General features: G+C 38.3%; 1 protein-coding gene across 3 annotated transcripts in view; it reads right to left on the bottom strand.

The window, feature by feature from the left end:
• SLC25A26 (solute carrier family 25 member 26) overlaps positions 1 to 22,761 on the bottom strand; it is a 134,852-nt gene that overhangs the window by 45,349 nt on the left and 66,742 nt on the right. For 2 of the 3 annotated variants that reach the window (XM_026722078.2, XM_087923632.1), the window contains one exon: positions 1,216 to 1,260. The exons of the other annotated variant lie outside the window; for it this stretch is intronic. In XM_026722078.2, coding sequence (XP_026577863.1) covers positions 1,216 to 1,260 — 45 coding nt within the window. The remainder of the gene's footprint in view (positions 1 to 1,215; positions 1,261 to 22,761) is intronic. 3 annotated transcript variants of the gene reach the window in all.

Raw genomic sequence — 22,761 nt, 5'->3', positions numbered from 1 at the left:
TGTGCCTGGTAAGATTCGAACTGCCAAATTGCAGTCAGCCAGCAGTCAGCAGAAGTAGCCTGCAGTACTGTATTCTAACCACTGCGCCACCATGGCTCTTAAATGGAACTTCCAGACCCTTATCCTGGATCATTAGGCAGAGCGCATTCCCATATTTAAGGCACGCTAAAGACAACAACACAGAAGCTACAAGTGGCACAAAGATGGAAAAATAGATGCCTGGCATTACAAGACAAGATAGAAAGGCCTCCACATGTATGAGAGAACAAACAAAATTATACAATATCATCAAGGGAGTAAAAGAATTGGAATGGAAAAGGGCTGGTCACATAGCAAGAAGAACTGATGGCAGGTGGATCAAGGTAGTCATAGAATGGCTCTCACTTGATAAAAAGTGTCCACGAAAGAGACTCAAAACAAGATGGATTGATGACATCAGCAAGTATTGTGGGCCCAATTGGCAAAAGAAAGCTCAGGACCATATAGGTTGGAAACATGCAGAAGAGGCCTTCATCCTGCAGTGGATGGACAATGGCTAAAATGATGGTGATGATGATGAAAGACATCAATATTTAAGTGAAGCCTGTAAGGTGTATTTGAAACAAATTTATACTGACATTATCTATCAGTATAGCCTTTCAGATATGTGGATGTTAACTCCAAATTCTATAGTCACTATTACCATTGCAAAAAAGAAGAAGAAATAGACTCCATTTATTTAGATGAGAGAAGGCTTTCAAATTCCTACAGGCTTCTTTTTGAGGACTCCTACAAATGGAATTAGTTCTGCACTTCAGAAGTATCACAGCATGGTGAAACTTGGGTTATACCATAATAGGGTTATACCATAATAGGGTTATACCATAATGCTTTAGAATAATGAAAGAAAACTGTGGAAAGGAATATGTGATATAAGAGAAGATTATGTCCATCCAAGCAAATCTTACAATTCCACCGTTCAAATCATTTTTGTCCATCTTTCTAGCACAAATTTCTGAATGCATATTAATATGTTGTAGTGATTCCACATTCATCAAAACACCCGCAACTGTTGTAAAAATATCTGACATTTTTTTCATTTTTTTCTTGGTCTTTTACTTCTGCAAGACTCTGCAATGCCCTTTTAACTGGGATCTCTTTTCTTTTAATCTGTAATAGTTTATATTTTTAAAAAAAACATATCAAAGAAACAGAATTTTATATAAAGGGACTTACCTTTAAAGATTCCCAAACAGGAAACTGTACAAGAGAGAATGGAATCTGGAGTTCAAGAAAGAAAAAGGCAAATGAGATGCATGATTAAGTAGGATACAGTTAGCTAACTAAATTAGGGAAAAAATATTCACTCAGTGAACTGTGGCTTCTTAACATTATAAATCTCAGAGTATTATATTATATACAAGGCTGAACCTTTGACTTACTGTTAAGTATTATAGCCAGGGTGGGCTCTGAGAGTCAGAAGTGGCACTACCAAGTATGGCGAACTTTAATGACTTAAAGCCTGGAAAAATAATACTGAGAATAGCCTAGAAGATACACACAGAAAACTATTTGCCAAAGAGCTAGCTGCCGGCTCAGCTTTGCAGCTCAGCAGAGACATTTAACTGAAGACTCAGCTATTTTCACAAGGAAGCTCAGTTCAATACTGACCACTGGAAACAGAGATCTCTAACTCATAAATCCTTTGGGAACTCAAACTGTCAGTGCAAGTAACTATATTTCCAAAGGGTTGCCATCTATCCTTTGCAAACAGCCCTATGCTGAAAAAAAAGGCCTAAACACTGCTGTTCCATTTATTTTCAACCCAAATGTATAAATATTTAGACCAAGAGACTGGCTTTAACCATTTTTGGCCAATGAGACATTTCAAACAGTAAGCCAGAACTTTGGAGACCATTCTTGTTAGGACATCTTAAGGCACGCAAACAGATTTTTTCTCCACACACATATACACTTGTTCGCTTTACTAAGGAGAAAAGACTGGCCATGAAGCTGTTCTTCCCAACTTAAGAGACTCTTTGCTCTCTCCTTAATATCAAAATGCAAGGAATAATTTTAATTTATGTACCGCATTCATTTATTTATATTCCGCCTTTATTATTTTCACATGTAAGATGGTGAACATATCCAACACACCTTCCTCCTCCTATTACGCACACCACAACAACAAACCTGTGAGGTGAGTTGGGACGAGAGAGAGGGAGTGGCCCAAGGTCCTCCAGATGGATTTCATAGCTAAAGCGGGATTTGAACTCACTGTCTGTTGTTTTTTAGCCTGGTACCTTAACCACTAAAGCACTTAACCATTAGACAAGTTCCAAAATGTCCCCAATGAGCATTGATACAGTCATTATAGTACATGTTTGCTGCAAATTACAGACAATGCACAGTGATGTATTCTAGTGGTGGGATTCAAATATTGTTGCCACCTGTTCGGTGGGCGTGGCTTGGTGAGCATGCTTTTGCGTGCATGCGCGTGCCAAATGCACACTTCACGCAGGTGCAGAGGTGTTCTAACTCACCTTCTGAAAGCCTGCACAATCCTGGTCGCTTCAGCAGCTGCCGCACAGCACTATTCTGTGTCATACAAAGCAGCTACGCTTCAAATTCAGAGGATAAAGGTGAGTATGGGAGCCCGGGCGGGTGGGTGGGCCCAACAGCAGAGAGAACCAGTTCGCTCTCCGCTGCTTATCACTCTTACTGGCTCGCCAGAACCGGGCCGAACCAGTCAAAAGCATCACTGATGTATTCTCTTTTGCTAGAGTTAAAGGCATATGATGATCTTCGGCAGCCCACTCATTAGCTGAGACCCCAAGAGACGCAAGACAGCTAGTTTCCAGAAACTAAAAGCTACTACAAGTCCAGGTTCTGTGATGAATTCCCATTTCTGATCCTAAAAATTCACCATTTGATGATTGTGGTCTGAACCCTGAGAAGGTACAGGTAGCGCACAATTTACAAGAATTTGTTTAGCAACTGTTTAAAGTTACAAAGGCACTGCTAAAAAGTAACTTACTACTGGTCCTCGCACTTATGACCATCACAGCATCCCCACAGTCACCTGATCAAAATTTAGGCACTTGGCAACAAGCATGCATTTACGACGGTTGAAGCATCCTGGGCACATGTGATTACCAGCCAGATCTTGACAATAGGGGAAGCTAGAAACAACCACACAATTCATTTAACAACTGCAGTGATTTGCTTATCAACCATTGCCAAAAGGATCATTAAATCAAATCTGTCTCACTTAACTACTTGCAGCCTGTCTTGCTTAACAATAGAAATTTTGGTCCAAGTTGTGGTCATATGTTGAGGACTACTCTTTCAATCTACTGAAATCCCTTGTGATTTCTAAATTCAAAAAAAATACATCCTTTCCATTCCATCACAACTTCCTGACTTCCTTAAGATTAAAGTTTCTGGTATCCCTTGAACGAAAGCAACAAAATAACAGCAAAGCTACTGTACAGCAACAGTAAAGAACGTAACAGCAGCACAGAATCCATTAGCAGATGCAGGGATCTAACACAACTACTCATAGATACTGTAACTGCAAGATATTTTTGATAGGAGAAAGTGATTGTGAGAATCCCTTTTTAAGTCTGTAATGCTAAACTGGGATGCCAGTTTTACCATGTAGACGAACTTTTCGTCTCTGAAATTTTGGTGGAATACATCAGATCCTTTCAGATTTTGTTTATGAATCTTTTTTTTTTCACAAGAAGCTCCATGTTCAACCAAAACATCAACCTTGAGAGATGATTGTGTATTATGTTCTATGAATGTGGCTGCAAACAGGTAATCTACTTACATCCTTCTGAAATCAACAAGCGTACTTAATTTTACAATGCAATGTAGCCACTGTTACAGTAGTATATTCATTATTTTTTCATGATATTTGAACATGTTGACAAACTATTTTTACAAAACCTACATTGCTTAAAAGCTACAATTTTTCAAATGTAAAATATTATTATAGGAAGACTGTCAATCTCAGCTTCATTTGAGTTTATGTCACAACTAGTCAGCCTAAGAAAACTATACAGACATGTATAATAAGGAAGACTCAAGGTGAGAATGCAGTAAGCTATTCATAATGACATATAATTTAATGCGATACTAAAATGTATTCGAGAACTCTGAGATAAACTGTTTACCCTTTTTTAAAATTATGAAGATGACATACATTCGAACAAAATAGCAGAGAAACAGATGTAACCACTTAACATTAATTTAGCATATTCACTCAAAAAAAAAACAACCCTTTACCATTTGTTATCCGTCCACATCACCATCTGTCTCCTTCTCAGTTTCAACTTCCAAAAATGGAAATTCAGCATAATACAATCCACGTACATTGCAATTTTAACACTTCCCTGTTCAAAAAGTTGAGGAAATGGGCATTTATGCTACACTATTTTTGCAAGTCTAATAATGTTGTGGGACGCATTATAAAGAAATCTGTCAGGTGCAATTCAAAGGTTCCACCTACATCTGAATGTCTGTCTCTTGAAATCTCCATTAAAATCTAGTTGAGACTGTGGGATCCTATCCTGAAGTTGTTAATGTTGTGGTTTGCCAGCAGCCTGTGCAGACAAGCAGCAGAATCAGACAGTGGGGAAGAAAGGGGATCAATCAGAGAGTCTAGAAAGGACTCAGACGAGGGTCCTGCGTCCGATGCAGAGATGGGGCCAGGGCCATCTAGGAGTTATGTGCTGACTCAGGAGCCTTCAGAGTCTGGCAGCAGTGAGGCAGAGGACCCAGAGGAGCCTGTTCCCTGTGTGCGTGTGTGCAGAGCTGCTAGAAGGCGAGAGCAGCTGAAAAAAAAGTGGTGACTTGGGAGTAAGGCTGGGAGGTGATTGCCTCTCCCAGAAGGTATAAAGGACAGGCAAAGATGACGAAACCTTTGCAGGAAGCAAAGTCATTCGTTCGCTTCAGATTCATTCTTGAAGCTCTTTGTACTTTGGTTGGATTTTTTTCTAGTTCATTGGACACTTCTATTATTGGCAGCACTTCACAGAAAAGAAAGGTGGGTGCTTATCTCGAGGGACTGTTCTGGGAATTCATTACCAGCTGAGAATGAAAATCATTCCCAGCATGGCAATAGAACAAAACTTGTTTTTAAAATAAGCCTGTGCATAATTATGGTCTCGGAAGCCTTGGTCACAACAGTTAAAGCCATTTAATGGATTGCTTTGCAGAAAATGCTAAAGTGTTCTTAAGTGGCTTTGAAAAGGCAGGGTGAAATCCATCCCGCACTACCAAATGAGATAAGGCTTTTTTGACTCCTTTCCCTCTGGTGCCCCTCCTTACTTCCCCAACGAATACTAGGCTTAGGGGTCAGCACTGAGATTCAGCTGTTGTACAAATGGGGTTCTTATGCAGCAGCCTGTACTTTTTTTCAAGTTTAGATTTGCACATATTCGCATTTATGACACCTCTTTTGCAGGAGCTGCACTGGCTGCCAATCTCCTACCGGGTACAATTCAAAATGCAGGTTATCACCTTTGAAGCCTCACGTGGCTTCGCTATTTGAAGGACTTTTATTATATCCAGCATTATATCCAGCTGGGCCACCAGGATGAGAAGGCAGGATATGTTACCCGTCCCATCGATTACAGATTGTCATCTGGTGGGATCACAAAAAAAGGCCTTCTCAGTGGTGGCTCCTTCTGTATGGAACAACACACTTGGTGGGGTATGTTGGCCCCTACCCTGAAAAGGCGCTAAAAACATGGGCTTTGTCAGTGGAGATAGTGCTAATCAAGTGGCTGATTTGATTGTATTATTGCTGCCATTGGGGGTGGAGTGGGTTTTAATGGGTTTTTATTAGGCAGTAGATTTTTAAATGTTGTATGTCACCCAGAGTCCACCTATACAGCAAAGTTGGGTGGCTATATAACTTTGTTGAATAAATCAATATTTCCACCATTTTTTTTTCTTCTTTTTCCATCCTTTTTTCTTCTCTCTACTGCATTACTGATTTGTTACAGCAGTCCCAGTTAATTTCTGTTTTTAGGCTTTTGCAATAATGTAGTTCATGCTTCACACTTCTACATAATTCAGAAAAGCTACTCCAGTTTTTTGTTCATCAATTTATTTTATTAAACTTACAAGAGCAGTTATAACATGATTTCTCAGCTGTTTCTATCTACATAAAGCACTTTAGTTTTGCTGTTCAGTCAGACCTTGAAACTGCAACCTAACCTGAGGTCATGGGACTAAATACAGTCCCTAAAAGTTTTCAAAGGCTTCCAGAAGTTTTCTCCCATAATTACAATTTTTAATGATGCAGACACAGAAAATAATTATGTATTAGATTTGTGCAAAGCACTGGCATGGTTTGCTCAGCCTGGTGAAATATATGACAGAAGATTAACCCCTTTAACTCTATCCATGTTAATATAAATGAGCTGGAATTTAGTTTACACACTGACTCATACTTCTTTTTTGAACTACACATCACTCAAAGGGCTAAAGGTAAATCCTGGTTCAGAAACAGCTGTCCCCTTGACTTGCTGAATATACAGTATGAAATGTAGAAGAAATGAGGCACAATGAAAATGAATCAACTCAGACGCCACTTTTAAATTAATAACCAAGAGGCCCTATCACAACTTAATGAAAAGTCTGCTCTTAGATAATAACTAATGGGATGTATATTCAGCTTCTCAATTCATCTTGCTGAGAGCTCTTCATAAAATAATAATTATGAGTTACTTGCTTCAAAATTAGCCCAAATTTGAACGTCTATGAAAGTCCAAGACTGCATTTACTTTCTGATATGTCAAAATAATCAAAAATACTAGTGCAGGGGTGTCAAACTCACAATGAGTGATGTATCACAACTTTTTCCCCTTTGCCAAGTCGGGGGTGAGCATAGCCAGTGTGTGATGCATCCAGCCCGTGGGCCACAAGTTTGATACCCCTGTACTAGTGGCAGATACGATTATATACCTCATCTGCATTACAGATACGGTTATATAACAACTGTGTGCAACTCCTTCAACCAAGTGTGTCTTTTTTTTTTCAGCCTGAGCAGCCACACAATTATAGGAAAACAACATAACTGAAGGAGTTGCAGGCTGATATACCTGAGTGTACCATTAGAAGAGAATATTTGCAGCTCAGGGTTGAACTATGGGGTTCTTGGTGTCCCTTGGTTATTTTCCTGCAAATATTTCATTACCCAACTAGGTAACATCATCAGGTAATGAAACCTCTGCAAGGTAACAACCAAGCTCAGAGAGCACCAAAGACTCTATAGCTGAATGTCCCAGATGCCTCAAATGAGCTTTTTGTCTTTGAGTTTCAAGTGATGAACAGTCCTAACAAAGACTGGAGGTGTTTTTTTTATATTTTGCATAGGGGTTTGTTCTACCTTATGCAAAAACAATGGAGTCATTAAAAATACTCGACAGTCTACTGTAGCTTTCCCCAGCTTGGCATCCTGCATAAGTTCAGACTTTTACTCTCACAATTTCCAACATGTCTAACTCATCTGGGAGATACTAAATTGGGAAACTCTGCTTTGGAAGAATACACAGAAAGACTTCTTCCACCAAGGTTAGGAAACACAGAGTTTTCTGTACAAAGCAAGTATGAATAAAATTAGAATAAACTAGAATATGGGTTATTGTTTTCCACAATAAAAATTCTCCCTGTCATCAGAAAAAGCTCTGTTTCCATGACCATTCCTCCCCCATCTTTTTCAATACCCGCAGAGTTAAAGATTAAGGTCTGGTTCATCACATTGCAGCTAATGATTAATAAATGAAGCTACACCATTCCTCCACCAGACAAAACTCAGTTTGATAGCCACCTGCTAAGGGAAATTTGTTATCTGGATTGGCAGGAAGTAGCATGGAGAAGAAATCAATGTCACTGCTGCACATGAAGCTGACAGACTGAAATCTCATAGGAAATTTGGCATCGCAAACAAGGAAGAATTCCCCTTGTGGCATCTCAAAACCTCACAGTAAAGGTCAAACACGGTTCTTATTTATCAGGGCCATGAAACTCAAGTATTGTGATTAAGTTTCTTCCAAGCCCCAATTTCAGGTACCAAAGCTCAGTTCATTTTACAGCAAAAAGTTATAATATATTTATGAGGAGATTCATGCTTGCTACCTTGTTGCTGAGCGGCAATTAGCTGGATGATCGCCTTGTTCTGCTGAAGCAAATGCAACATTGCTGTCTTTTGCTAAATAAGTGTGCGGTTCACATCACAGAAATGCAAAATTCAACAGCCCACCTTTCAACTATTAATTTTCAATTGTTTCTGGTTTAATTTTCTAATCCTTGCAGCTTTCAGTATAAGCTTGAAGTACGTCTGAGCAAAAGGGCTGGGCTTTTTAGAACTGAGTTTGGCTCCATTCCATAGACTTGCCTACATGGATTGCTTAGCCATAAGATGGCAATGAGCTGGCATTGCCCTCATCAAATGCACAGAATGGAACAACTGGATGCAGCCAATTCTCCACGGCCAACTCTCATGGGCAATCTGCCATGGCCAACTTACTGTGGGACAACTCGCTGTGAGACAATTCAAATATTTAAAATAATTTAAAAATATTTTAATTTTTGTCATTCACATTTTATTTGGTCCCTCCTCTAGCATCCTTTCTTTAATGATTCGAGCCTTAGAATGAGGTTGGTCATGTGACTGATCCATTTTATGATTGTTATGACATATAACTGTAATGGGCAGGTGTGACTATTTTATCTTGGTTCTGTCTTGTATTTTTCCACAAGAAGAAATCTTGCTGGAAAGCACGTATTCAGCTCAGCAGGAAAGCACTGACAAGAAGGAAGTTAAATAAAAGAATAACCCCAGACAAGAATGTGTATTCCAAGGAGATATGCCTGTCTATAACAGTTACAAAATAGCAGCTATAGAGTATGTGACTCATGTCAGGTAAACTGGTCTAAAAAGATTAACATTGTATCTCTTTACCTTTCTGTTGTCCCAATTCAGCAAATATACAAATTGACATGTTGCCAAGCACCAACTTATAACACTGCTTTAACCAAAATGTCCAGTGTTCTGTGTGTCTATAGGGGCAGCATATAATGAGACAGAACACCTACCACCCTAGGTTTCCTGTCCCGATAGCAAAACAAGCATGGAAAGAAATATTTTAGAATATGACAGCAGGGAATAGTGCAGACTTTTTCCTAGAGGGAAAAAAAAATACTGGAAATGTACAATCCTGTCCAAGAAAACAGGAAACAAAGAACTCTGCCCCAATGGCAGCCATTTTACAGAGATCCTTTGACATGCTTAAACAGCTAAAGGTGACCTCAGGCCTGAAATATTTGCATATTATTAACAATAGTATGAATAATGCAGTTACCCTACCGAAAATGTTTGGGCTAAATTGTTGGCTGTTTTGCTTTACTTTCTTTTTTTTTAACATATATACTATGATCAGATGTTGGTTTGATTTCATTATCAGACAGAGATCCCCTCACTTTGCTCATTTAACACAGTAAATCAGGATGGGAAAGTTTATAATTATTTGTAGACCCATTATGTAAAGGAGGGAGTGAATTTATCAGTGTTTCTTGTTCTTTTTTTCTCTCTCAACATCCAGCCAGGGTGGATTCTATATCTTTAATGTTAAATTTATATGATATTTAAGTTATTTTTTTTCTTTTTTGTACACAGTTTTTCTTCTATTTTGTAGTTGTTAGTGTTGGATGTATGCTTTTCTGTCTTGTATTTGATTCTTGTTGACAAAATAAATAATATGAAATAGAAAAAGAAATGAATTGCTTTAATACCAATTTTGATGTTTCAGTATAGTGCCTTAATTCCAGTTGTCTCTTGCCGGGCAAAAGTCAAATAGTCCTGATGTCACCAAGGAATTCAACTTTCCCCACTGTGGTGGCCTCCAGATATGCCAGACTGCAATTCCCATCATCACCCTCTCCTAATCAATCATATACTAACTATCCTATAATTTGAATTAATGCTCATATTGGATGTGCAACTGGGTGTTTCAGATTCCAATGGCAAATTTTGCAGAGCACATATCCTGCATGTAAAGCCAGTCCAGAACTAGCTCCATTCTCAAACATTAATATGTTCATAGCATAAAATCAGATTTAGTTATTTTTGCCAAGAGAAACACATTTGCAACAGACTCTTTGGGGAAATGGGAAGGGCAAAGGTGATCTGGCCATTTCATAAACAACGGAAATGAAGAGGACATAATAACTCAGCTATGAATTTATTTAAATTATTTGTTCCTTGCTTTTCAAAATAACACAGCTCCCAAGTGGCTTGTAAGAAAAGTAACTGCAAATAAAAACACAAATAAACAAAATAATTAGTCACTGAGGAAGGGAAATAAACGAAATATAGAATTATGAACTGAAGGTCTCCAAAAGGGGGGAAAAACATTTTGTATATCCAACCTGTTTTTTACTTATATTTCCAACAGTGGCTAAATCTGATGCCATTGCTAATAGCACCACTCCTCTGGTCATAGCCCAATTAAATCATTTTTCTCCTTGAGACAAAAATGTTGTGATATCCTCCAACACACCAGAGCAAACTGACAACTGAATAATACTTCAACATCATTAGCAAGAGAACATCTTCTGTCACATCTCAGGGCAGCAAGATAGTTTAGGAGAAGAATGCTTATTGTGTAGCACAATAACATTGGTTTGCCAAATCCCTGCCTTCTTTCTTGGTGCCTTTGTTGCCCAAAGCAGTCACTTCATTCTATGTAATGATAGAGTCAAAGTTGTACATGATCTTGTACATTAGTAATTCTCATTAATTCTACTTCTGTACTAAGATTTTACTGTCACAAACAGAATATTTATAGCCAACATTTTCTGAATAGCTTTTCTACAAGCTGTTGTGGTCTGTCGGCCGCCTGCAGAGACGACAGCACAGTTGGACAGTGGGGAGGAACATGGGAGTCTGGGGAGGACTCCGACGAGGGTCCTGCATCTGATACAGAGATGAGGCCAGGACCATCTGGGAGTTATGTGCTGACTCTGGAGCCTCCAGAATCTGGCAGCAGCAAGGCAGAGGAACAAGGGGAGCCTGTTCCCAGTGTGCCTGTGCGCAGAGCTTCCAGAAGGCAAGAAAAGTTAAGACAAAAAGGGAAACTCGGGAGTAAGGCTTGGAGGTGATTGGCCCTCCCATAAGACATAAAGGAGGAGCAAGGAGCAGGACTCTTTGCAGGAAGCAACTTTGTTCATACTGGTCGGTTTGAAACCTGTAGCTTGGTGTTGAATTTGTGTTCCATTTTGGCCTTGTATAACTAATGAGATGTTTAGTCATTGGCAGCATTTCAAGGAAGATAAAGGTGCATGCTTATTAGACTTATCCTGAAGGACTTTGGTAGACTTCCATGGGACTATTTACAAACTGTTTAATTACGGGCTGTGAATGACTAAAATTTACAGCCATTGAAATAAAGAAAAAAGGGCTTGGGGACTAATGTGTGTCTTTTAGTGTCTCCATAAGCCTTGGTCAGAATACAAGCGAATGGTCACCCCATTATATCAGATTGCAAATATATGAGAAGAATCTGATTGAGAGAGAAATATACTGGGCTTTTCCCAGGTTGATTCATATACAAAAAAGCATGGTTACCGGTAGCTGTCAAATTACACTCTTTTGTTTACAAAGTTACAACAGCATTGGAAAAAAAAGCTACTTAAGACCATTTTTACACATATGACCCTACAGCATCCCCATGGCCACATAATCAAAATTTGGATGGTCGGACTCTCAGATTTATGACAGTGGCAATATCCTGGGGTCATGTGATCATTTTTTGCGACCTTCTGACCAGCAGAGTCAATGGGGAAACCAGATTCTCTTAACAACCAGGTTATTAATTTAGCAACTGCACTAATTAACTAACAACTCTGGCAAGAAAGGTCATAAAATCAGGCAAAACTCATTTAACAACTATCTCACTTAGCAACAAAATTTTGGGTCGTAAGTTGAGGACTATCTGTATAGGATTTCCTGCCTGAGCAGGTGGTTGGACTTGAAGAACTCTTCTGTATTCTAGAAGAGTTATTCTGTATTCTCACAAACTTAACACTGAATGAAATTAAATCCTTTTGCAAAGTATTTCAGTGCATAATGAGTAATATTTTTTTTTAACTTGCAGAGGTCTTTCTGAACCATCTGGAGTTTCTACAGAATCATCTAAGCTCCAGAGGTCAATTTCAGAACAACTATTCCAGGAAATACATTAACGCACTCATAGTAAAGCAGTATTGTGGGATCAGTTGTTATGCTTGTGTTTTCACCCTCACTAAACGCAAACGAATACTGGTGTGAAAGGGAAAGTGTAGGCTGGACCCCTAGAAAGCTTGCATAAAGGTAGGTTTACCAAGAGATCTAATTAACAAAATATTTAGCAAAATACAGAAAGGTTTTTCCCACATGCTTAATTTATCTAACAAAAATGCAAGGCGTTTCTCTCACCATTGAAATATAAACAACTAAATGTTACTCAAAGATCACACACATACACACACACACACACACACTTGAAAATGACTTTTTTTCTGCCTTGTCTGTTAGAGACTACAAGAAAACTGGAATCAATGGATGACACAACAGAAATAAAGGCACCGAGGCACTGGTTATCTTAATTGGTTTTGTAATGAAACGTCTACAAGAAAACCACCAAGCTCAAAGACTACCAAGGACCCCACAGTGGTTTTTCTCCTCTCCAGCCTCACTGCAAACATTTACCCTCTGGTCCTGCTCAGACATTGCCCATTTATAACAAAAAGGGGGGCTAAAATGGATTAGAGAAACAGCAAAAATGAGTCCTGAGTTCTCCCCACCTGCTCACATTTAATGTCTTTATTTATATGGGTTCTCTTTATGTCCCTGTTTCATCGCTGCTATCCTTCCCACTTCTCCATCCAATTTAGCCCTTCCCTCCTCATTCTTTTCTTCCTTTTCACTGCCATGACCCTTCTCTTTATGTTTTCTCCATAAATTTCTTTCTTTCCTTCTCTCTTTCTTTCTTTCTTTCCTTCCTTCCTTCTTTCCTTCCTTCCTTCCTTCCTTCCTTCCTTCTTTCTTTCTTTCCTTCCTTCCTTCTTTCTTTTCTTTTTTTCTCACTTTCAGGCGAAAAGAGGAGAGGGAAAGGATGCTGTATGTGTTATCTATGATCATTGTATATAGAAAATGCGGTAAAAATAATTTCATCTATGGGATGCCTTATTTTAAAGGGAAGTAAATTCAGTTGACAAAGATTCATTTCCTTCTCTCTTGTTTTGGTCCTATTTACCACCCCCATCCTGTTAGAATAGAATAGAATAGAATAGAATAGAATAGAATAGAATAGAATAGAATAGAATAGAATAGAATAGAATAGAATAGAATAGAATAGAATAACAGAGTTGGAAGGGACCTTGGAGGTCTTCAGGTCCAACCCCCTGCCTAGGCAGGAAACCCAACACTACTTCAGACAAATGGTCATCCAATATCTTAAAAACTTCCAGTGTTGGAACATTCACAACTTCTGAAGGCACGGTGTTCCACTGATTAATTGTTCTAACTGTAAGGAAATTTCTCCTTAGTTCTAATTTACTTCTCTCCTTGATTAATTTCCACCCATTGCTTCTTGTCCTACCCTCAGGTACTTTGGAGAATAGTTTGACTCCTTCTTCTTTGTTTTTTGCGCAATGTAATTTGTTGTGTGTGAGTATGTGTATATGTTATGTTACATTTGTTACATATTACAAGGAAATCTCCAACCTCCATCAACTCCAACCTTCTGGCCTTCTGGAAGTGTGTCAAGATTCTTCTGACAACTGGCATAAGGGGTCTAGAGTAGCAGGCAGCCCTGGGGATGGATGGAAGCTGGAGCTGCCACCCCAATTTTTTAGACTCTTAATTTTTGTCATTCTTAACTTTTTAACTCTTTTTACTAAGTCTCTTTTTACATTTTTAATAAAATGCCCACAGTCATTAAGATAAGATGAACGGTGTAGATAGAAATTTACCCTCAGCTGAAAGCAACTAGAGAGGTTGGGCATGGATTTGGGGGCATGTTTATAATTTTTGTTCCTGTGCACTCCTACTTTTGTGGGGGGAAGGGGAATTGTCATTTCAAAATTGGGGTCAACCTTCTTTTGGATAAATGATGTGTCTTAACACTTTTTCTTTTTCTGGTTTCACTGCAGCATTTAATCCAGCCACTTTCCAAAGTAACAAAGGCCAACGGATACACAAACAAGGCCTCCTGGAGTTCCAGTTTCCCCAGGCAATCCACTTCATTCATGACACTGAGTTCTAAACCCATTGTTTTTCAAAAATAGAGAGCAATAAAGGAAAAAGGAGCCCACACAATAAACCACTACTGATTAACCACAATTCACTAGATTAGCCATTCATCTCATTTTATGCATCTCAAACAATAATGCCAGGGATGAGATAAAGAAGTAGTTCGTTGCCATGGAAGTTGAAAATCAATACCGTTATTAGTGAGCTGGCTGAAAAATGTTAGGAATGGTTGCATTTTGCAGCAAAGCTTATTACTATTATGAGCTGAGACTTTTTTTAACAAGAAAACTGGTCTATACATATAAATATAGGTTTAAAGTTACACTGTGATTTGAAGGAAAATAAGAAAGCATGTTCCAAAATATTTTATGAATGTTGGTATGGATCTTTTTAAAGTTTGCAGATAAAGGGGATAAATATTTAAGTATTATTATTGTTAAACTGATGCATGTCAGTTATGACCAGAACTTTCTGTGGAGTCCAAGGATTTGATAGGACCTTGGTGCAAATATTTCAGAATGTTTCATTTTTATTAAATAGTTAGACATCTAGTCTGCATACTTCATCCAAGCTATTTTATTTTGATTGACATTTAGAAAACTGCAATCTATCACTCTCTCTTTTTTGTGCCCACTTTCAGCTATGAGCAACTGTTTGTGATATTAAACTACAGCGTATATTAACTTTCTGTGGCATGAGTGTTTTCTATGCAATTTATAATGTGGACTAACATAGAATGACATTATTCTATTTCTATTTTCTACATGCTTTCTAATTTAATGAATGGTTTCAGTTCCATGAACAGCAAGAGGAAACCATGGTCAGCTTTGGTTGATGTGACAGTTACATTTCTTCCTCATCCAGGAAGCCTTACTTCAATGTACTTTGAATAAAACACCTGGATTAGAATGCAAGAACCAGGATACTGGCAGAGAAGCTATAGGATTTCTCCAATTGCTATGGAATCAATATTGCTTTTTATTTATATGGTACTGCACAAAACTCATTGATGATTGAGCTGAGACTTGGACGGGAAGAGCTGTGGTCAAAAAATATTAAAGGGTATTTTTTGGCCATAGTATCCTTCTGGACCACTTGCAAGGATTGAGAATTGGAGGTACCTTTTTGTAGTGGCTCAATCAGGACTAGGAACCTGAATGGGGAGAACAGGCTCAGACTAAATCCAAGAAAAACAGAGTGTTTATTAATTTAGAAGCCTACTGATTCCAGGAACATATAAAGTGATTCGCAACCGGGCTGTCGTCTTGCAATGAGGGCAGTCTTTCAAAACTCATACTGCTGGAATAGTTATCTTCAAACTCGCCAGAGATGAAGGATGTTATCAAGAGGGCCTTTGTATCAGTCTTAACTGGTACACCAGTTGAGGATTTACCCGGAACAGGATGCATTACGGACAGCTACTTGTGGTTGATCATCTCATGGTTTCATTGCTATAATTCTCTCTGCATAGGGCTTTCCTTGAAGACCACCTGAAAAGTTCAACGGGTTCAAAATGCAGAGACCTATGCTTTGCAGGCAAGACCTGTACTGTCAAGTGACAGTACCCCTCTGGGACTTGCATTGGCTATTGCTTCATTTTCAAGCGTAATTTGGATCAGTGGGGGAGCTTTAAAGTGGCTCTCCTATTCTGGAAGAGCTATCTCCCAAAGATGGCTATATCCCTCTCTAATGGCCTTCCGAAAACTAGTAACATTTGAGTCTTTCCTAAGGCCTCTGGAGATTGTCTATGTGGAGTCACTAATAACAGGTTGAGCAGCTCTACTCCATTACATGTTCACCTCCTTCAGCTGTCTGACAGTATGAACTCTGGCATATTCACAGAGTTCTTTGAGACATTCATGGTTGACATTCATTTCGTGCTCATCCTAGACTATGAGAGAAATCCTCCTACAGTAAAGAAAGGAATGACAGAAATCCAATGCAATTTGTTCTCCTTAGTTGCAATTCTACATAAATCGTAAAATCCTCTGTTTAAAAAAAACAAAAGTCTATGTTTTGACACCATCTTCACAGAATACCCGTAAAGAGAAAAAGGGAGGCTCCAACACTGAGACAAAGATACAAAGCCCGCTTTCTTTAGGAGGTCATTCAAAGACTGACAAAAATAGATTGGATTTACCACAAGCTTTTTTTTTCCTTTTACAACTTCACCATAATTAAAGCAATTACAATGTCCTGCACCAGAAAAGATTTTTCTTGCTGCTTGCTGCAAGCTTCTTTGGGTGGTTTGCGAACTGATTGCATTCTGTGATTATTTTCCTAACGAAATCACTGAAACAGAAAATCATCACGTCCTGCCAAGCATTTCTATTTACACCTGAAATATGTTAAAACAACACTGAAAATGTGTTTCCCACATGTGCATAACTTTCTGCCAGGAAAAGGCTGGCTGGCTCCATCGACTCCCCTACAATGTTCACAGAAAACAGACTCTGCAGTACCAACTCTTTGGCTTGAAGTTATATGACTATACTGATTATTCAGCAGAGCTGACAAATATGGAATTACTTCCAGACAGACATCAATTATTGCAGAACGTTTTACAGATTAATAATGTCAATTCTCGATCAAGCACATATACATTTATTCCAGAATAATGACAATAATATTCATAACAATAAACCACATCTGCCAGTTCTTTAGCTGGTGTCAGCCTTCATATGCATCAAATTTTTCCCAAGAATTTAGGATGTCATAATGCATTGGTGTAGTACAGTATATGTGCAGATTCAAGTAATGTGGCCTTTTGATGGGAATTTTGTCAATGCATAGATTTTTTTAAGTGCTGTCCAAGATTTTTTGGTATAGTACTCATTTGACAATAACTACTAGGAGGCTGGTTTATGCCGTAATCATTTAATTTCAATTTTCAGATTTTGATACTTTCTTAACTTCAACTCTTCGTCTTTTATTCCACTATATTCTGATATTGCCACATCAATTATCTATATTTTTTATTTTCAAGCACAATTAAATGTGGTGTATTATGGGCCAAGATTGCATGAGTTTGTATTTGGAAATCCCACACTATTTTAACCTGCTCATTTTTTATTTCTTTTTCAACTGTATGTTCCCACCAATTTTTTATCACAAGCACATAATTTTTACAGATGTTAGTGTGAATCATTTTGGCAACTGTATTATGTCAATTTATAATCAGTTTGTGCGAACTTCTTACATGATCTAAGTATATGTTCTATTCTTTCTTCTGTTGCTTTGATTGGTCTGCACTTTGAATCATTTATTTTTCAGCTCTGACCTCAATCGCATTAGTTCAAATAACGTGCTCTTGAGCAATGAAAATGAAGCCTTCAGTTACTTTTTTCAGTGTTCCAGTTTTAAGCCACAGCCAGGTTTTAGCTTTATCCACTTTCCCCTCAGTCTTTTGTAGGAATTGTCCATGTAATGCTTTTCCCTGCCAATATTCTTGTTTTTATTACATTCTTTTGATATATTGATGTCTTGGTTCCTGTACATGTAGTAAGTTCCAGTTTTTAACTTGCATCAATGCTTGTTTTGTACTTCTTTTATATAATCAGCCAATGCGTGTTTTTCTTCTTCAACAGTTTGTTTGACTTTAAGTAAATCTTTGGAGAAAATCACAAAATATAAAAACCTGCAAATTGAAGTTGAATGACAGTGGCTAAAGAAAGTAAAGATAGTACTAATAGTAAGATTATTTGGATGGAGTCACAAAACAACTGGAGCACCAGCTGAATACCATTGGTATAGACAAAATCACACCAGCCAATTATAAAAGAAAGCTTTACTTGGAAGAGCTTAAATCTTGCAACAATACTTTTAACACTAACAAAGACCAGCTGCCTATTCAAGGTCCTTTGGAAGGCCCAATAAATGAAGAGAATGTCACATACAGTCTAAACATCTGGCTAACTATGCAGCCAATGAGATTAATATCATCTATTTTATGGCAACAAATGTTGCAGGGTTTACAGCTTTTAATTGTCCATGTTAATTTCACTTCTCTTTGTATAGCGTCTCTTATTAAAGTCTATATTTATAAACTCCAACTATATTTTAAGGGAAGTTGCATTTGTTTCTGAGAATAGCAGTTGTGCATGTTACCAAATTAGCACATAATTTATTGGGCATCATTTTTAACCAACAAATTTGGCTGGACTAGAATTCTACTGCTTGTCTGAATGGTGAAGCATTGTCAATAATCTTCAAAAGATTTAGTTCTGAGAAAGAACATACTTTCAGTAAACTGTCTTTTCCGGGTGACAAATTTCAGAGGAGTAGCTGTGTTTATCAGAGCAAAAACTGGCATAGATCTTTAGATGTTTGTTTATGCTTTTGGTTTTGCCATGACAATTTAGTGACCCATTCAATTTGATTCTATTCTTTGGATTGGAGCTTGCATTCATTTCTTTTCTATGTAGGATTCAAACATGCTGAGTACAGAGTCTTTCAATGTTTGACCATGTTGACTCATTTCCTCAGGGATCTATATTATGTTTAGGACCAAAACTTGATATAATTCTGAACCTTCTGTATCTCGTCTTACATTTCATTTTCACTAGAATAGCAGAGAAACCACCAACTCTCATCATGGCCTACCAAAGTCTACTTCCCCCAAATATTTTTTTTCTAGAGTGTTGAAGCCTCCATGAATATAAATGGAAGCTCACCTTCTTGAATGAACTGCTTTAGAGTATGCAAACATTTATGTGCTTTGGAACAAGACAGATGCTGTCAGCCCCCCTATGGCACATAATTATAGTCATAAAAGAAGCACAGAATTTGAAGTGATATATGCATTTAGTGGTACATCAACTTTGACTTCTAAATGACCTACTTCTAAACGCTTGAGCCTGTGAAAACTTATGCCATGATGAATAGTTAATATGAAAGAGTTTCCTAAGTGGATGCCAAAACACTGCTTATATCTTCTAGAGGTGGGGTAGGTGCAATTGTACACTGGCTTGCAAGACAGTAAATAACTTACAAATAACATTTAGAGTGAAATTGAGTATTGGTTGCACACTTATAATGTACCAGCAAAATGTGCTAAAATTGATGATTCTGCCTTTATGATTAGAGAATTGTATCGGCATACAACTAAATCTAGTAATCAAGTAATCCAAGGGTCTTCAAACTTGACAACTTTAAGACTTGTGGACTTCAACTCCGAGAACTCCTGAGCTAAAATGACTGGAGGAGGAATTCTGGGAGTTGAAGTCCACAAGCCTTAAAGTTGTCAAGTTTGAAGACCCCTGTAGTAATCTATCCGTATCTTCTCAATGAAAAAGCAGCATGTGAAAGCCACAGATTCAATATAAGCACACTGAGATTTAAAAGAGGGAGGGAGGGAGGGAGGGAGGAAGGAAGGAAAGAAGGAAGGAAAGAAGGAAAGAAGGAACGAACCAATGTAGGGCATTTTGGATGATTTTAGATAATAGCAAGAAGAATAAAACGCTTTTCTTGGGACTCAATGGTCTCAAACAATCTAAATCTGATTAGCTTTAATTGAAATCTTAAATTCTTTTGATGTTCAGGTGAAATTTTTATAAGAAAAGCTGCATTTACCATTCAAATTTCCATTCTCCTGAAGAAAATCTAACGGTCACTAAGAGTCAACTGCAACTTTATGGCATATAATCTAAAAATGGTCCGGGACAATGTAGAATTTAAATTTAAGCATCAGGATTTATTAAGAGAACTTGCCACCATTCTCGGGTCAATGGAGAGCATAAAGCCTTTTGATCCTTCTAGAATCCACAGATTTTGCCACTCCTATTTGTAGAGAAAAGCCAACTGTTCCAATGAACCCCTCTAAAATAGAAAACTGCAGAACTTATGTTTCGGACCGTCGTTTATCCATAATGGCATAAAGTTTCCTGCTTGAACTGGGGTTGGACTAGAAGACCTCCAAGGTCCCTTTCAACTCTGGTATTCTGTGTTTCCACCTAATAGACAGCATGAATGGATAAAGGAACCAAACATTTCTGTTAAAAGCTACGGAAGCTTCTTATGCCTCCATAATAAAAGGCTGAAAAATGGTATGTTCAACAATGCATAAGCGTTCTTTTGTATTCCTCTTACAGCGTAAGTTTAAAAGGTCAGACAAGATAGATTGCGGTTATCCTCAAGTGTGGGAATTCGCTGCAGTTCATTTGTGCAAATCAGCTGGGAGACAATGTGGACCTTAACAAAACAGATGAGAAACAACCTACTTCGGGGCCTAAGCAGGCCCTCTGTAAATCCTGATGTTGAACAGCATTTTGGAAAGCCCACAACAGACACAGCTTGTTGAAAAGAGGCAAAATTTGAGAAAGATTCCTTGAGAAATAAAATAGCCTTCAGAATTCTAGAATTCTTCGCATCAAGAGGAAACAGATGTCCGTGGTTGGAATTTACATGTGGCCTTATTCTCTTCTACGATACAATAAAGTCACTCTTTTGCTGGGGCCCTGTAATGTAAAATTAAAACAGTGGCATGACATGCCTACTGCAGCTGTGCCTTCCGGCCTCATCCTTTGTTACTAATATTTTTTAAATGGGAAGAAGAAAAAATGGACAAACAAGAGGTATACCACCCCCCAAATGAAAACAATGGCATGAACTCTCAAAACAATCTAAAAACTACAGATGTTCTTACTAATCTGCAGCAAGCATTTGTTTATTCAGGTTCTGTCTGTTTCTGAAGCAGGACAGTCTCTGCCTTCCAAATTAAGTCCTTTAGCAAAACTCTAAAGTAAATACTGGAAGAGAAGATCTGTGTAAACAGCCTCCGGAGAGAAGTAGCTCACCTTACAGTAACAGCAGGCTTTGTTTAATTCAACAGGTGCAGCTATGTTTTTCTGTAGAGAGGCTAAATATATCACCAAGCAGAACTTAAACAGATGAAGACTCCAGAAAAGCAAAGTTTTGGCAATCACATGTAAACTCAGCATCTACATTTAGTCATGAAGCATTTTCCCTTTGTTGAGCAAAGAAGAAATAAAAACAAAGAATTAAACAAAACAACAATGGCAATACAAAAATCAAAAGTCAAATTCTTTTCTAAACCCATGCACTTCCTAATGCCAATGGTACAGAAATGTTTATTGGTAATCAGAAAATTGTGTTTCTATAACCATCTCCTCTTCCTCCATTACTGTACTGAAAAACTCCATCATGGTTACCAGTCCCGCTCACTCCTGAAAACAGCGGTAGGATGGAAATATGCATCAGCTAACTTCAACCAGATTGGCAACTAGGGATGATGGGAATTGTAGTCTACCACAGGTAGAGTCAGTGATGTACAGAAGGTGAATAGATATGGCCTATCTTTCTTTCTCTCATTCGGCTTTCAGCACCTGGATTAGAGAACTGGGCCTGCAGCGAAGATCCCAATTGCAAATCCATGGTGCCTATTTCCTTCTCACTCAGTTCAAAGCATAGCTACAAAAAGGTTGGATGACCCTTGCAGTAGAAGGAGATACACCATTTTCAAGATTTGCAATATCAAGCAGAAAAAGACAGGGAACTTGAAAAATGCAGGAAGGAGAGGCAGGCTACATATTTTTTCTTGCAAATACTGCTGTGGAACTATGTGAATGTGTATAAGTGAATGGTGTAAGTTCTTCAAGATAAAAGACGGTCTACGTGGTTTTACTATCCTTGTAAGTAGACTAGGTTGACAAAATGACCCAATGCAGTGGAGTTGCAAAGCATGAGATGAATTGCTTGACCTTATACTTGGTGGGGTTACTATATCTCTTGTTGGCTTCCCAAAATTAATGTGATCTGCTTGAACACCCTGAGATCAAGGCTCAGCAGGACCAGGTTTTCGCAGCCATGTAGCCATGTTGTGGATCACCTTAAGCTATGTATTCAGCTATGACATATAGTATATTTGCCTTGACCAACTGGAGAGCTTCCATTCTCTCTTCATGGGGGCTTTGATAGACAACAATATTGGTTAGAGGGATAGGCTGGTCTTTTAGATGAATCTAGAACTTACTCGGAAAGGGCAAGGAGGGAGACAGAGCTAAAATCTGTTGAAATTCCGTAAGTTTTAGATGGAGTCAACAAGCATATATGCCTTCCTGAGCAAGGCAAGGCCAGAATTAGGAAGATGTCAGCAAAAGATTTTGTAGACCTGCTTCTGGAGTCAATGAGAGATAACTTGCTGTAGAATGCAAACTCTAGGAAACTGTTTTGTAAGTAAAAAACACATGGAGCAAAACAATATGGAAGTGTAGAGGCTGATAACTCTTTTTGACCACATATAAACTATCTCAATAGCACCAGAGGTCCCCAGCTTTCAAGTAAAATATACATCAACAATAAGGAAGACTGTACTGGATATTTCCTTCTCATTTTGGAGGATACCTCATCCTCTAAGACCCCAGGGCCAACAGAAGAGGCTTGCACCAGGTACATCTTCTGAAACACCTTTATTTCTGGCTGCTGGTCTTTCCCAAAGGTAGAAATCCACCCAA

Source organism: Pseudonaja textilis, chromosome 2 (genome assembly GCF_049901715.1).
Source record: "Pseudonaja textilis isolate UNSWEBS1 chromosome 2, rPseTex1.2, whole genome shotgun sequence".
NCBI lineage: Eukaryota > Metazoa > Chordata > Lepidosauria > Squamata > Elapidae > Pseudonaja > Pseudonaja textilis.
The sequence above is the reverse complement of the archived record's forward strand: the minus strand, read 5'-3'. Positions and strand labels throughout refer to the sequence as shown.